This window comes from Puntigrus tetrazona, chromosome 1, assembly GCF_018831695.1.
Source record: "Puntigrus tetrazona isolate hp1 chromosome 1, ASM1883169v1, whole genome shotgun sequence".
NCBI lineage: Eukaryota > Metazoa > Chordata > Actinopteri > Cypriniformes > Cyprinidae > Puntigrus > Puntigrus tetrazona.
This window is the reverse complement of record NC_056699.1, coordinates 2,710,334-2,724,856: the sequence shown is the minus strand read 5'-3', so window position 1 is coordinate 2,724,856 and position 14,523 is coordinate 2,710,334. Positions and strand designations below refer to the sequence as shown.

The 14,523-nt window shown below is 41.4% G+C and overlaps 3 protein-coding genes across 4 annotated transcripts; all 3 read left to right on the top strand.

The window, feature by feature from the left end:
- Nucleotides 1-936: 936 nt before the first annotated feature.
- Nucleotides 937-4,202, top strand: eed (embryonic ectoderm development). The gene is made up of 12 exons (XM_043243767.1): nucleotides 937-1,104; nucleotides 1,691-1,843; nucleotides 1,918-2,010; nucleotides 2,276-2,341; nucleotides 2,443-2,568; nucleotides 2,654-2,735; nucleotides 2,806-2,897; nucleotides 3,131-3,264; nucleotides 3,344-3,449; nucleotides 3,540-3,698; nucleotides 3,782-3,855; nucleotides 3,930-4,202. Exons 1-12 carry the CDS (start codon nucleotides 988-990, stop codon nucleotides 4,054-4,056), a joined length of 1,329 nt encoding a protein of 442 aa, XP_043099702.1. The 5' UTR covers nucleotides 937-987; the 3' UTR covers nucleotides 4,057-4,202.
- Nucleotides 4,203-4,713: 511 nt separating this feature from the next.
- On the top strand, nucleotides 4,714-6,870 carry hikeshi (heat shock protein nuclear import factor hikeshi). 2 transcript variants are annotated; one of them, XM_043249739.1, is made up of 5 exons: nucleotides 4,714-4,869; nucleotides 5,357-5,594; nucleotides 5,835-5,986; nucleotides 6,395-6,513; nucleotides 6,607-6,870. In XM_043249739.1, exons 1-5 carry the CDS (start codon nucleotides 4,840-4,842, stop codon nucleotides 6,659-6,661), a joined length of 594 nt encoding a protein of 197 aa, XP_043105674.1. In that variant the 5' UTR covers nucleotides 4,714-4,839; the 3' UTR covers nucleotides 6,662-6,870. The 2 variants fall into 2 exon arrangements, with proteins under 2 accessions (XP_043105674.1, XP_043105684.1); XM_043249749.1 differs by having other exon boundaries at nucleotides 6,297-6,513.
- Nucleotides 6,871-7,012: 142 nt separating this feature from the next.
- Nucleotides 7,013-14,140, top strand: LOC122342272 (coiled-coil domain-containing protein 81-like). Its single transcript, XM_043236073.1, has 14 exons — nucleotides 7,013-8,513; nucleotides 8,639-8,700; nucleotides 8,798-8,951; nucleotides 9,106-9,359; nucleotides 9,433-9,583; nucleotides 9,665-9,758; nucleotides 10,492-10,582; nucleotides 10,630-10,794; nucleotides 11,355-11,462; nucleotides 11,632-11,699; nucleotides 11,789-11,867; nucleotides 12,202-12,422; nucleotides 12,535-12,660; nucleotides 12,753-14,140. Exons 1-14 carry the CDS (start codon nucleotides 8,453-8,455, stop codon nucleotides 12,889-12,891), a joined length of 1,773 nt encoding a protein of 590 aa, XP_043092008.1. The 5' UTR covers nucleotides 7,013-8,452; the 3' UTR covers nucleotides 12,892-14,140.
- The last annotated feature ends 383 nt before the right edge of the window (nucleotides 14,141-14,523 follow it).

Genomic DNA, 14,523 nt, shown 5'->3' with positions numbered 1-14,523 from the left:
GGTGCCTTACTTCCTGTCCCAGTCAGATTCCCGGCACTGATGTGTCATCATATTCATAAACTGCAACCAAACCTCTAGTCATGTCACAAAGACATGTTTCATAATTCTGTTGGTTCATTGTTTTGGTCAACTTCAATACTATTATGCAGATGTAAGGAACACACGCTGACCTTTGACCCGGCGTGGTTCTGGAATCTCCGCTGAGCGAGTATCGTTACACAACGGCCCGACAGAAACTTGCGCAAACGAGAGACTAATTAGTCCAGCTCATCTAATGATGCTGATGACAGATACTGATACTCATGCTGTAAATATTCAGAATAACTGAAGTGTAGGAGAAACAGACCACAGAAGATTCAGTGGAATGTGTTTGTTGTGTAAAAAACGTGTCTCAGCTCGTTCTTTCCACTGATTTCTAATAGATCTGAGATTCTCTCAAACGGGCCAGGAATATAACGTGTCTGTTTAATACAGCCGATGTTAATAAAAACACTCAATTATTCTGAATGAAATGGGTTTGTCAAGAAGCTTTCGACTAAACGCTAGACTCCATAAAGACAGTCTGAAAGTGTTTATACCTGACTAATGATTGATCACAATTACTTCATTGTTTGTCTTTAATTATAATGAACAAACACAGATTCTGGAAGTCAAAGGTCTAGTTTCCACATTTGAGACTTGAGTTAATCCACAACTGAACATTTATTAAATATTACTCATGTATATCTGAGTCTTTGCTAAAGATAAACCCCAGTTATTCTGACCCTTCAAATGATTTAAGTGAGATGTTGACTTGCTCTCTGTCGTAAGATACCTCTACTACCCTTTGCTCCCAAACTGTTGATCTTTTCTGTTCTCTCGAGAACTTTATAGTGTCTCCCTCTGCTGTCGCTCAGCGTCACCGCAGCTGTCGCGCTGTTTTGCAGCAGTGTGGCGCGAGCGCGCACGCTCTGCTTTCCGGCAGCGTGGCACTGCTGGTGGAGAAAGATGCGGAGGAAGATGTCTGAATCTCATGCCGAGGCGGGAAACGAGATGCCGAATAACAAAAAGCAGAAATTAAGTAGTGATGAAAACAGCAACCCCGATTTATCAGGAGACGACAATGTAGGTTTAATTCTGCACTAAATGTTTTTAATGTGTGTGTTTGTGCAGCTGCTCGTTAGTGAAGTTTCTCTTTGTCTCTTATGGCGTGTTTTTCTTCAGCGTTAAACTCTCCTCAAGGTCTGTCATCGTGATTTAATGCGCATTAAACGAGGTCTGTGTTATGTTATTAGACGCACACGTGACTGTGTGTTTGTCAAGAATAATGCCAATCTAATCTGACGACTTCAGTTAGTGTTGTGTCATGGATAATAATGATGATGATGATGATGAAGATGAAGAAGAACACCGACGCTAAAGAGATCTATTATAACGCAGGTCCAAAGCGTCTTGGCCAGGAGCAAATCAAATGATATAAAAACATCTACGCACTATTCAGTCACACATTATCTGACGAAGGTCTCGGAAGGAGTTGCTACATTTAACTTTTCTAAATAAAGAGAGAAAAACAGTGTGCAGATTCTCTTTGTATAATTTGATGCATTAGTTTCTGTCTCCGTCCTTTGAATCAGTGACTATTAAAGTGTTTCTGCTCACATCAACTCATACATGTTGATTCCATGATTAATCAGAGGTCTGGTCTTCTCAGGATGATGCGGTCAGTGTTGAAAGCGGCACAAACCCAGAGCGGCCAGACACTCCCACGAACACAGCCAATGCCCCGGGCAGAAAGAGCTGGGGCAAAGGCAAGTGGAAGTCCAAGAAGTGCAAATATTCCTTTAAGTGTGTCAACAGTCTGAGGGTAAGTGAGCCTGTGGTGTTTCTGTAGTGTGCACTACTTGGGGCACTCTGATGCTGGTGTGTGTGTTTGTTCAGGAGGATCACGGCCAGCCGCTGTTTGGAGTCCAGTTCAATTGGAACAGCAAAGAAGGAGACCCGCTAGTGTTCGCAACCGTCGGCAGCAACAGAGTAAGACACACACCCGCACACATTCTCTCTCTCTCTCTCTCTCTCTCTCTGTCTCTCTCTCTCTCTGTCTCTCTCTGTCTCTCTCTCTCTCTCTCTCTCTCTCTCTCTCTCTCTCTCTCTCTCTCTCTCTCTCTCTCTCTCTCTCTCTCTCTCTCTCTCTCTCTCTCTCTCTCTCTCTCTCTCTCTCTCTCTCTCTCTCTCTCTCTCTCTGTCTCTCTCTCTCTCTCTCTCTCTCTCATATGTGGGGTGTGTTTTGTTCCTGCAGGTCACTCTGTATGAGTGTCACTCTCAAGGAGAGATCCGTCTGCTGCAGTCGTATGTAGATGCTGACGTATCCTTTGGACGGCTGGCTTTTATCTTGAAGGTTCTGGGGTTACTCTGCAGATTTGAGCTGGTGTCTTCCGTTATTCCCTTGATTCTTGAGCTGTGTAGGCAGATGAAAACTTCTACACTTGTGCGTGGACCTTCGACTCGAACACCAGTCACCCGCTGCTGGCCGTGGCCGGATCCCGCGGCATCATCCGCATCATTAACCACATCACCATGCAGTGCGTCAAAGTGAGTCACGGCGCTCGGCTGACATCTTTGTATCTCTTTGATTTCTTTGTGTGTTTACTCTTGATTTTTTTCATCTCGTTTGCAGCATTACGTCGGTCATGGAAACGCGATCAACGAGCTTAAATTTCACCCGAGGGACCCAAACCTGTTGCTGTCGGTCAGTAAAGGTAAGAGCGTGGATCTCTGGGAGCGGAGTGTACAGAGCAGCTTGTTGATGGTTTGCCATGTGTTTGTCAGATCACGCTCTGCGCCTCTGGAACGTTCATACGGACACGCTGGTGGCCATCTTTGGAGGCGTCGAGGGCCATCGTGACGAGGTCTTGAGCGCGGTGAGTGTCGTGTCAGCGTGTTATGCTCAAAATTACTGCAGCCATATATATATATATATGTATTACATTTTCACCAGCCTTTTATACTTGCCTGCTCCCTGTTTCTTTGAAAGTAATTGCTCTCTGAATGAATTTCCTAATGTATAAACTTATTGTGGGTTCATTCTCAAGTCATATCTAAAGGAACTCTGTTTTAAATACAATAACTTTGGGAGAACACTAAATGTTTGTAGGATTTTGACCTGCTCGGCGAGAAGATCATGTCCTGTGGGATGGATCACTCTTTGAAACTGTGGAGGATTAACTCTGAGAGGATGCAGAAAGCCATCCGCGGCTCGTACGAGTATAACCCCAGCAAAACCAACCGGTGAGTGCCATGTCTCTGCTCCAGTGCTCTTTCATCTGCATCAGCTGTGCATTTAGCCATCTTTCATATGTGTTTTCAGGCCTTTCGTGTCTCAGAAGATTCACTTCCCAGACTTCTCCACGCGAGACATTCACAGAAACTACGTGGACTGCGTCCGCTGGCTTGGAGATTTGATTCTTTCAAAGGTACTTTCTGCAGCACCACATGCATTTTAACATCTGCATTATTAGCTCCTCTGTAATCATGCTAATCATTTGTTGCGTGTTGTTTTGTAGTCATGTGAAAACGCAATTGTGTGTTGGAAACCCGGGAGGATGGAAGATGACATCGACCACATCAAACCCAACGAGTCTAACGTGACCATTCTGGGCCGCTTCGATTACAGTCAGTGTGACATCTGGTACATGCGCTTCTCCATGGACTTCTGGCAGAAGGTTTGAGGCTCTCAATGTGAACTGAACCTGACTGACAGTAGCATTAGCAAGAACATCAAGATTGTGTATCTTCACCTCCACAGATGTTAGCTCTTGGAAATCAAGTCGGGAAGCTGTATGTTTGGGATCTGGAAGTGGAGGATCCTCACAAAGCGAAGTAAGATTCCTGGTTTGAGCTTCCGGCAGCAGTGTGTTTGTGTTTTCCTCTAACTGTGCTTGTGTTGTTCTCAGGTGTACGACGCTCACGCTGCCCAAATGCACGTCTGCGATCAGACAGACCAGCTTCAGTCGAGACAGCAGTATTCTGATCGCGGTGTGTGATGACGCTTCGATCTGGCGCTGGGATCGTCTGCGCTGATCCTCTCCTGACCTTCGCTGCTCAAATCATTGATCACCGGCTTCTGCTGTCTTCACTTGTCTTTATTCACTTTGCTTTTGGCTTTTGCTTTTTTTCGTTTCCATTGTCTTTTGACTGACTTTAATAAAATCTATTTTTCTAACCTATTCCTTGCTAAGTTTTTCAAACCCATTTAAGTTTTTAAATGCATTTTTATTTATTCACTTTTATCCAGAAGGTTAGATACAGTATTTCTTCTCCCAGGGAGTCCTGGTCAAGATAGCCAAAGAAATACACATCACCCCACAAAGAACAAACACAAAAATCCATTTTTTAAGAACAAGTTAGTTAAAACAGTACACTCTTCTATATAAACAGGCTTTTAAATATTTGGAAACAGCAAAAGATGGTACAGATTACATATATACCTTAAAACTTGTTCAAAAGATATGGAGCATAATTAGAAAAAGCATATCAGCCCTCTCTGTATGAAAAATTGCCGTAATGATAATTGTAGTATTTGTGTTAAAGCTGTTCTAGATTATTTCTGTTAAACATTCAGAATTTGATATATTGTTATACGTATTACGAAACGAGGCACTTCGCTCTTTTAGCTATTTTTGGACGCACGCGCTGCACCAGGTCGACCAATCAGCGAAGCGCTCCGTGTTTTGTTTCCGGGTCAGAGGTCGCGCCTGTCAGCTGCTTTTGGAAGTTTCTAGCACGGTTCTGAGAGATGATGGTTGTGTTGCAGTCTGGGATCGTCGGTGTTTCTTTGAATGTGTTTCTGCATTAATCGTGGTCATGTTCGGGTGTTTAGTCGCTGGCAGACTGGTGAGTATATCCATATTCAGACGCATAAACCTAACTTACCCACCCTGTCTTAACTAGTCTGATCACTAGCCGTTAGCCAAGTGCTAATGAGCCGAATTTTTGTATTCAAATTCGACCTATAAACGTCTTGTTTAACCGGCTTTACATAGTTTTGACCATTACATTAATTATAAATATATATGTATATGTAATTATATATATTTTTCTCTCTGTAGTGCGGTTTGTACCAGCAGGATGTCATTACAGTCTCCCAGTAAAACCATCACAAATTCTGGGATGTCTATTGTTTTTTTCAGCAGAGAAAAGACTAGTCTAAGGCATTTATACAAACAGAACTACAAAAACCAGACTAATTCAATTATTCCATTCAGTCTCGGTTTGCTGTTGATCTGATCACACTCACAGCATCTGTGTTCATCTGTGTTCATCTGTGTTTGTCTGTGTTTTCCGTTCATCTGTGTTTATTAGTGTTCATCTGCTCTCTCAGGTCCAGACGGACGCGCAGCAGGTCGCCTCTGATAAGTTCGTCTTTACTCTGCCGGAGTATGAGAAGGTCAATCATGTGGTGGTCTTCATGCTGGGAACTGTGCCCTTCCCAGTGGGCATGGGTGGTGCTGTCTACTTCTCTTTCCCTGACCCTGCTGTCGGACCAGTGTGGCAGCTTTTAGGCTTCATCACCAATGAGAAACCCAGTGCCATATTCAGAATCTCTGGTCTGAAAGCTGGTGAGTAAAATCAGTTCTATAAGGCTGGAAAACACTAAACGACTTTTACGATCAAAGCACTGAACAGTCTAAAGTAGAAGAATACAGTGACAGGGATGTATAATGACGAGATTGAACAATTTGTTATTAAATGCAGAGATGGTCTCTGTAATCAATTTGATGATAATCGCTAGAAGTTAATCTAGAGAAAGAAATCCCTGAAATGGTGTGTGTGTGTGTGTGTGTGTGTGTGTTTTTCAGGTGAGGGTGGAGCTCATCCGTTTGGCATGATGGCCGTCCCTCAGGCACCGTCAGTGGCTCAGGTTGGAGTTTCTATTGAATCTCTGGAGCTGCTTTCACAACAAACACCAGTCTCAAATTCAGCTGTTTCCACGCTGGACTCCTTCACACAGGTAACTCACATCTTATCATAACTTATTAGCCACCTTACCTTTGGGTCAGTCTTTTCAAAGTGGATGTTCTGTTCGTAGTAGTGATGAACCATTTTTAGATTACATATGTAACCCTAATAAATGGAAGGTTTTTGTGATTTCTCTAAACATAAATGTATCTGAAACACAACTTTAGGCATGAAGTAACATTATAACAGTGACATTTATAAAATGGATATCTCCAGTCTGAGCTACTGATTACATAAATGATTAAACACACTGTTTGTTGATATCAGTCGTACTGAAGGCGTTCTTTTTCATTTTCTATCAGTTTGAAGCGTCCGATCAAGACTGCAGTGACCTGCTCTCAGAGACCTGTTCATATCACAGCGAGGAGCTGCTTTATAACTTTTGTTGTCATTTTCATAGTTCACGCAGAAGATGCTGGAGAGTCTGTACAACTTCACTTCGTCTTTTGCGCTGTCTCAGTCACAGATGACACCCAACCCTACGGAGATGTATGTTCCTGCCAGCTCCATCCTCAAATGGTGAGTGATGTTTTGAGGCAAAGTGACATGTGAGTGAATGAGTGTTTGTGTTATTGAGGTTTTTTTGAGTTATTTGTTCTGTCCTTCTCACAGGTATGAAAACTTTCAGAGGCGAATGATGCAGAATCCAAACTTCTGGAAGACGTGACATACAGCCGTTGTGTTTTTAACTATTTGATCCACTACTTTATAAAGAATTTCTTTCATTTAATATTCAGTTTTAATTTCCAAGAAGAGTTTCACATTGTCAAAGAACTTTTTGTCATGAATATTGCTTGACACATTATTCATTTATTTGCTGAAAACATTTTATACAATGTGCTGAAGTCATAGTAAATGAAATCTTTTGTCAATATATTTTATTAGTCATGTTTATTTTTTCCATGATTTACAGAAATGCATTTCAGCTTCACAAGATGCTTTAATATCTTTAATGTTAAAACTCTGTTAGCCTGTACTTCTCTGGCAGCAAATTCTTGTTCAAATAACACTAATATTTAAATCTCTGATTGGATTGTGGAACCCTAAAGAGGAAAACAAAATATTTATCATCATCATCATCATCTGTCTTTCAGATAGAATTGATTTATGTAATCTGATATTTGTAGGTACCCTGGAAATATATCAGTCCTTTAGCCAGTATTATATGTAGTAATGTGTGTCAGTATTATCTATATCAATCAATCACTTTTATTTATATAGTGCTTTTAACAATACAGACTGTGTCAAAGCCCTGAACAGTATTACATAGGAAAATAAAAAGATAGGGATGTATAATGTCGAGATTAACACTTTTTTTTATTAAACGCAGAGACAGTCTCTGTAATGAAATCGACAACAGTCGCTAGAAGTGAAGTGTCCCTAACTAAGCAAGCCAGAGGCGACAGCGGCAAGGAACCAAACTACAATGGAGAAAGAAAAACATGCGAGAAAACAGGCTCAGTTATAGCTATAGTAACATCACCTTTTTACTGTGGTGACCCTTACCTTTTCTTACTGTGTAGTAATGTAATGTGTATCAGTATTATCTGTAGTCACATTAGTATCTTTATTTACTGTAGTAAGTGCACACCATACACTATAACTGTAAGGCAAAAAATAGTTTTTAACATCTTTGCAAATTTTTTTATTTATTTATTTTTTATAAAAACACTAAAATTATTCCACTGCACAAGTATTCATACCCTTATCTGGGACAGTTAAAATTCACAAAAAATGAGAACATTCATATTATTTGTAGATGTTACTACACTTAGGGTGAAGTGAACCTGTGGCAAATTCAATTGAATGGGTTCGATTTGGAAAGTCATTCGCTGCTTAATTAAAGGTCTAACAGCTGATATCAGAGCAAAAACCATACACTAAGGTGAATGGAAACTCCCTGAAGAACTGAGAAACAGGTTTGTACCAAGCCACACATCTGTGAAAGAGTTTTAAAAAAAGATTCTGCTTCGCTGAAGGGTCACAGAAGCATGTAGCCTTTGTAAACCTTAAAAGAAAAAGTTTGATCTAGCCTCCTAGCCAAACTGAGCAACTCATGAAGAAGGGCTAAGGTTAGAGGGGTGGCCAAGAACCTGATGTTCAGTCTAGTCATGATCTTCATGGTCATATGTGGAAAAAGAAGAAATCACTGCAACACTTCATCAGTTGGGGCTTTATGGCAGTGTAGTAAGACTCCATCCTCTAATCAGTTGAATTTGGAATTTGCAAAAAAGCACCTAAAGGACTCTCAGATTCTGAGAAACAAGATTCTCTGGTCTGTTAACGTGTATCGCTTTTTTCTGTATTAATATTTGTTTCCTGTAGTAACGCGCTTGAGAGACGCGTCATAGCAACAGACTTTCGATCACGAGCACAAAGCGGGTTATGAGCTGGAGCACCGATTCTTCTGGACCTGTAGAAACTGATGTATTACTGAGTGTGGTGACAGATTTTTATCATGCTTCAAATCCCAGTGTCAGAATATGAGCGCAATCATCTGTCGAGAGTTTCCGACGACGGTAAGTGACATGTTAACTAATCTGAAGAACTACTGGTTTAACTAATAACTAATGCCTGAACCAAACACGCGTGTATCGAACATTTCTGTCATATTTCTCTCGTCTGTTTGATTTATTCCCCACAGATACCGATCATATTTGGTCGCTCGTGTCGTGTTTTATTCAGCAACAGATGTTGAAGGGAAAAGTACGAATGAGACACTGTTCATCATCTGTTATGCTCATTTACCTTTCTTTGTGTAAACGTGAATAAATAAGCGTTCATTGGTTGTGGTGTGTTTTAGGGGGTTTATATCTTCGGTTTAGGGACTTTCACGTTCTGCCAGCAGAAGCTCAACCTCGGAAACAAACATCTTCTCATAGAGAGACCCGTCTTCATCCTGACAGAGAAACTCTCTCAGCATTATGGATTTAAACAGAACAAACCACAGGCTACAGGTCAGAACAATACATGCTTATTATTTATGTACACAAGAAGGATATTGTTGGCTGCTTTGACTTGACTTGAATAATCCACATCTGATCTAAAGGTTTCTCAGATGTTTGCGTGTGTCATAGACATCGTGTTGATCAGAGTCTGGTGTCTCTTTAGACGCTTCGGTGGGGCCCCTCAACTTCTCGGCCCTGAGCGCCAAGGGCCCGTTCCAGCGAGACGTGGTGGAGAGATGTGTGCGGGGAACTCTTCTCCTGCTGCTCCGCGCCGCAGCCACAATCCCGTCCGTCTCTCACACTTTCCCTGGGATCGGAGTCCTGACGTTCAGGCACAGCCGGGTCAAGATGCTGTTCAGCCCTGACTTCATCTCAGCCCTCGATGCCTCCAGGAAACCTTTCTCCGCTTCAGCCAGCGTCAGTCACAACCAGCGCTTCAGTGTGTTTAAAACCGGTTCAATCTGTTTAATTATACTCTGCTGATTTGCAGAGAGCGGAATCAAGGATCTCTGGAGACCCTGAGAGAAGCTGCAATGTTCAGCGACCTACGACCTCAAGCGCAGCCACGCTTCCAAAAATATCTGCAGGAGGACCTCTGAGAAAGCAGCCGCAGACTGATAAAGATGATAGTGATGGATGGGGTTTGTCATGCTGATGGTCTGAGGTGGTATGGTAGTTCTGTACTGTTCTGTATTAGACTGACTGTCATCTCATTTTATCAGCAGCAGAGAAGCGTCAGCAAACGGTCAGAGCATCTGTGTCTGAGACTGACCTCCCAGATGGGCTGAAGGACAGATGTCCAGCAAACACTGACCGGTAGGTTCCAGGAGAAAAGAATGAAGATTCTGCTGGCCTAACATGAATTATAAAAGTTGCCATCATAATCACTGATTTAAAAATCTACAATTAAATTGAAATTCCTTATCATCAGAGAAATAGCTCAGTCTTCTTCTGGGTGGGAAACCAGTTAAAAATCTGCCACAAAAATGTTGTGTTGATTCAGCGTTGCCTAACAGCATCTGATGACAGAAATGTGCTCGAATGATCACATGACGCTCAGAAGAGAGGCGTTGTGTTACGGTGAGCTCTGTGTGTGGCATTAGACCATTAGAGTCCTCTGTTTAGTTTGACATAAGAATGGTTTGACTGAAATGTGAGCTTTACCCAGCAGTCAATGCAGTCTGTCAACGCTTCTCATCTCACATTAAACATGTATCACCGCGTCTGACTGAACACACCAAGCTTTAGATTTGAGTTTGAAATAGAATGTTTTCTTTTTATATTTTTATGATAGTGTAGTTAACTTCTGTCATTATTAATCTGTGGCCGAGTCACTGTAACTGTGCTCTAGACTTATTTCATTGTATCAGCCAGCAGATGTTTACACCTTTAAATTTACGTTTAGTCATTTATCCACAGTAACTTACAAAAGACAGACTGAATGGATGTGTGCGGCCGCTTCTTCAACAGTTTCTGTGTGACTGTTTCTTAATGAAGAATAGATGAGTGTTAGATTAACAGGACAAATCTTTGTATCTGTGGTGAACAGAAACGTCTCAGAGCCAGCAGGCGGCGCTCTCAGCATCACGACAGAGATGAGTCTGGACCGAGTCTGCGGGGACCACGGACGGGCCGGACAGGTGAGCTTCATCACCTCCTTCTCTTCCAGCTCTTGATATCTGCTCAGGCTTGTGGATTTGTGTCGCAGGAGCTGTGTTACGTCTGCATGCAGCGAGCGCAGAGAAACCTTCCTTTATACCGCTCTGATGAAAGCAGAGGCGAGCGGGAGCAAGAACGAGTGTTAATGCTTCGAGAACATCAGAGAGACCTGCAGTACTTCCAGAAAGAAGAGGTGCCCAAACACGCACTCTTCAGCTGAATGTTTCAATAGGAAAATCTACATTTTATTCAATGACGTAGTGTTTGATTTATACTGTACATTTCTGCCGTATGGACATCAACTGGACAGTCACCACACAAGGCTTAGCTTAGTATTTAACTTCTTGATGCTTCTAGTCATCAAAAAAAACTTCATGTGCAGCGCTAAACTGAGAGTCGTTATATCAAATGTATATCATTGCTCTTTTGCTGAGTTTGTTTGCTTCCTTTGCTTTAGAGTTTAGTGTTGCTAAAATTCTAATATTCTGCTAAAAATTCTTAAATTAAAATGCATTTACTAGATAAGCAAAATGACTTGAGATATTTAGTCTTGTTTGTAATTTAAAATATTTTTACTAGAAACAAGATAAAAACTAAAATGTTTTGCAGTGCACTGATAAGCTACAACTAAATAAAATATAGAAACATTTATTTTCTGTAAAGCTGTTTTGCAATGTTTTTTATTGTGAAAAGCGTTGTATAAATAGACTGAAACCAATATAAACCTGTGCTGGACCTTTCCATCACTGACAGATGGACAGACTGAAGAAGCGGGAGGACGGTCAGAAGCTGGCGATGTTTAATCTGGCCGTTGCAGAAGCTCAGAGACGCAGGAAAGCGCAGGCATCTGTCCAATCAGACGTGAGTCTAAGCTCCGGTCAGGCTTCAGCTTGATCTGTATGCACCGCAAAAATGCTTGTTTCCAGCCTAAATGTCTAAAAATTCTTAAATCGAGAAGGACTTTCTAGACAAGTAAAACTTAAAGTCAAAATTATTTTTTTTTACTGTTTGAAATAATTTTTTTTCACAGATGCTGGGGGCAGACGGACGCGGACGGACGCAGACGGACGCAGACGGACGGACTGCTGCAGTTCTCTGAAGAGTGAGCATCTCCTCGAGCGCAGTGTGAACGTGTGTTAAAGATGATGGTGTGATTGTTTGTGCTTGTTCTGTGATGTTTGCAACAGGATGGCATTAGAAAGATCCCAGCAGCTTCGTGAGAAACACAAGATGGCCGAGGAGTACCAAAAGGCACTTATAGTGCAAGTGAGTGACTTTGTTTCAAGTTCTTGATCTCATGAAGCATCACTGCATGTTTGGCACAAGATTTACGTCATGAATACTTTGATTAGGTTTTTTTATTCCACACAGTTTTGAATTAGATTTTTATTAATGTGTTAAATGTAATGAATCTCACTCTCAAATTGTTTTAAAGCAGCTTTACAGAAAATTTAACCTTAAAATTGCATTTTAGTTTGTGTATTTCTATATTTTTAGCAGAAGGATCCCAGGGTTTGAGACTATTATTATGATAACTTTGTTTATATCAAAAATAATAAATCTCCCAATCTTTGTTTTTTTTTTGTCTGCTTGTGTTTAGACGACTCTACACTGTTCAGAAATCTCTCCACGCTTGGACGCGTGGCCTGTGTTTGGACGGATGGACTCCAGCCCGGCGGCTTTAGCAGAACAGAGACAGAGAGCGCAGAAGATCTCTGAAGAGCTGATGAATACAGCCAACCAAAGGAGGAGAGAAAAACTGGAGAAACGCTTGAACCAGCAGAAGAGAGAGAGAGAAATGATGCAGAGAGATCAAGCAGAGTGAGTAACAACAAACAAGCATGTAACATGCATTCATCCTAAAGAGAAGAAAGAGTTCTTGTAGTTTGGTGTTGATGTAAACTGAGTAGAACGTGTATTGTCTCTTTGGCAGAATGATAGCCGAGCGAATGCGTCGCTGTGAGAAGCTGCGTCTCCTGCAGGCCGTGTTCAAGGAGAGCTGGCAGTACAACACCGACCTCAAACACCAGAGAGACCAAGAGGAGCTGAGCAGACGGAGGTACAGGAACAAACCCATGATCACAAAAATGTATAGATGGAGGACCGACTGAGAATGAGAGAACCTAATGATGTTTCGGCTGTTTCCTTCAGGTTCGGTGGTCAAACTCTGACAGAACAACTCAGAAAATATGAGCGATGCGGTCAGTGCAAACGCAGCACCACCAACCGCGGCGAGAGTAACATCTTCAGAGACACCAATTTTGTGACTGGAGCTCGACTGATGCTGTAGACCTTGAATTTCAACCCAGCAAAATAAGAGAACATTATTATAAAGATGCATCCACTTCTGCAGACCATTTCTCAAAAAATGTATCTACAGACCCATCTCCAATCTTTCATCCCTTTCCAAAGTGCCAGAAAAAGTAGTAGATGTGTAGCCTCTGGTCCATTTAAAGCAAAATTCCAGTTTTTGCTTCAATCACAACCAGAATGATGGTCAGGATTACAAATGAACTAGTGATGAGAGTGGATGCTGGCTCCTGACCTCTCTATATCCTCTTGGATCCGAGCTCAGCACTTGACTCTGTGGACCTCAATATTCTCCTGCATCAGTTGCTCTTCCAGTGGTCTCGCTGATTCTGTGTATGACTGGTTTTCATTTACCTTCCTGGGAGAACTGAGCATGTCATTTTGGGAGAGGTTAAATCCTTGACACACATGACCAGTCCACACCTTAGAAGCGATTCATTGTTTATACAGCAATAAATTTAGCTATGATCTTTCATGTCCACCAACATCTGTTTAGACTCTGAAGAATGTTTGCATGTCATCAAATGTCTTTAAGGAGCAGTCAGTGCGGCAAATACAGAAATGGACACCAGGTGGAGCTTCAATGTCAAAAACAATTGACTTACTGACGGCTGAAACCACATCAGAGCAACAAATCTTATATCAGGGACCTCATTTATAAAGTGTGATTATGCACAGATTTGATCAGGGTCTAGGAAGTCATATGCACTTTTATCATTGGAGTATTATTGTTCTTGCAGCTCACTGAGCAAATTTAGGATAATTGGTGACATTTTATATATTAATGACATTAATTATAAGTTGTTTACAAGCAGAGAGCTGAAACCATTCATTTGTGCCCAAATTCAAGATCATTTATGATTCATAGGTTTCATATGAATGAGAGGTGGACACGTTTTCTGTTCATACGCTCGTTCTGTGAATCCAGCACACACACATCAGAAAGATTATCGCAAGATCAACTTAAGGATGATTTGTAGACCCTAGAAGTCAGTAACTACTCACAGACCGCCGGTGAATCTTGAAGACCTTCGTTGTCTGCTTTAGTCTGTAAAGCTTTACCTTCTTGACCCATATATAGTATTTGCATATTGTTCTTGTAAGAGTTTGACGCCAGGATTGAGAGTATTTTGCAATCATGACCTCACATACTGTACATCTGTAAAAAGTGAATGAGACCCGAAGGAACTAAAGTTAAATAAAAAAACAGTCAAGTAAACGCATAAAAACAAATAGTCTTCACTTCATAAATGTGTATGTTCATAAACGCTCTGTTGAGAGCAAATGATGGAAATGTAGAGTGAATATAAGAGTGTGTGGACAGCTGTTCCACTTTCCCAAGACACCAGATCAAATTGATATCACACATTTATTGAGCAACACTTCAGCCAGAGTCAGTTCCTGATTCCAGATGTTCAGAATACACTGAAGAAGCCAACAAACCACAGAACCACATCTGCACTAAACACCAGCAGATAGCACTCAAACAAATTCTGATGTCAATTATTTTCTCTGGATATTTTGTATTTGTCTCGGACCATCTAGTGTTCCTTTACATCAAACACTTCTTGCATCTTCAGGGTGTTTTTCAGTGCGCTGAGAGATTTCATGA

Excerpts from the sequence above, each read along its gene's own strand:
- eed (XM_043243767.1), top strand. The coding sequence starts at position 988 with ATGCGGAGGAAGATGTCTGAATCTCATGCCGAGGCGGGAAACGAGATG. Across the intron at positions 3,265-3,343 it reads AACCCCAGCAAAACCAACCG|GCCTTTCGTGTCTCAGAAGA; the intron begins GTGAGTGCCATG and ends ATGTGTTTTCAG. Across the intron at positions 3,699-3,781 it reads CCATGGACTTCTGGCAGAAG|ATGTTAGCTCTTGGAAATCA; the intron begins GTTTGAGGCTCT and ends TCACCTCCACAG.
- LOC122342272 (XM_043236073.1), top strand. The coding sequence starts at position 8,453 with ATGCTTCAAATCCCAGTGTCAGAATATGAGCGCAATCATCTGTCGAGA. Across the intron at positions 9,584-9,664 it reads AGATGATAGTGATGGATGGG|CAGCAGAGAAGCGTCAGCAA; the intron begins GTTTGTCATGCT and ends TCATTTTATCAG. Across the intron at positions 10,795-11,354 it reads AGTACTTCCAGAAAGAAGAG|ATGGACAGACTGAAGAAGCG; the intron begins GTGCCCAAACAC and ends CATCACTGACAG.
- hikeshi (XM_043249739.1), top strand. The coding sequence starts at position 4,840 with ATGTTCGGGTGTTTAGTCGCTGGCAGACTG. Across the intron at positions 5,595-5,834 it reads AATCTCTGGTCTGAAAGCTG|GTGAGGGTGGAGCTCATCCG; the intron begins GTGAGTAAAATC and ends TGTGTTTTTCAG. Across the intron at positions 5,987-6,394 it reads CGCTGGACTCCTTCACACAG|TTCACGCAGAAGATGCTGGA; the intron begins GTAACTCACATC and ends TCATTTTCATAG.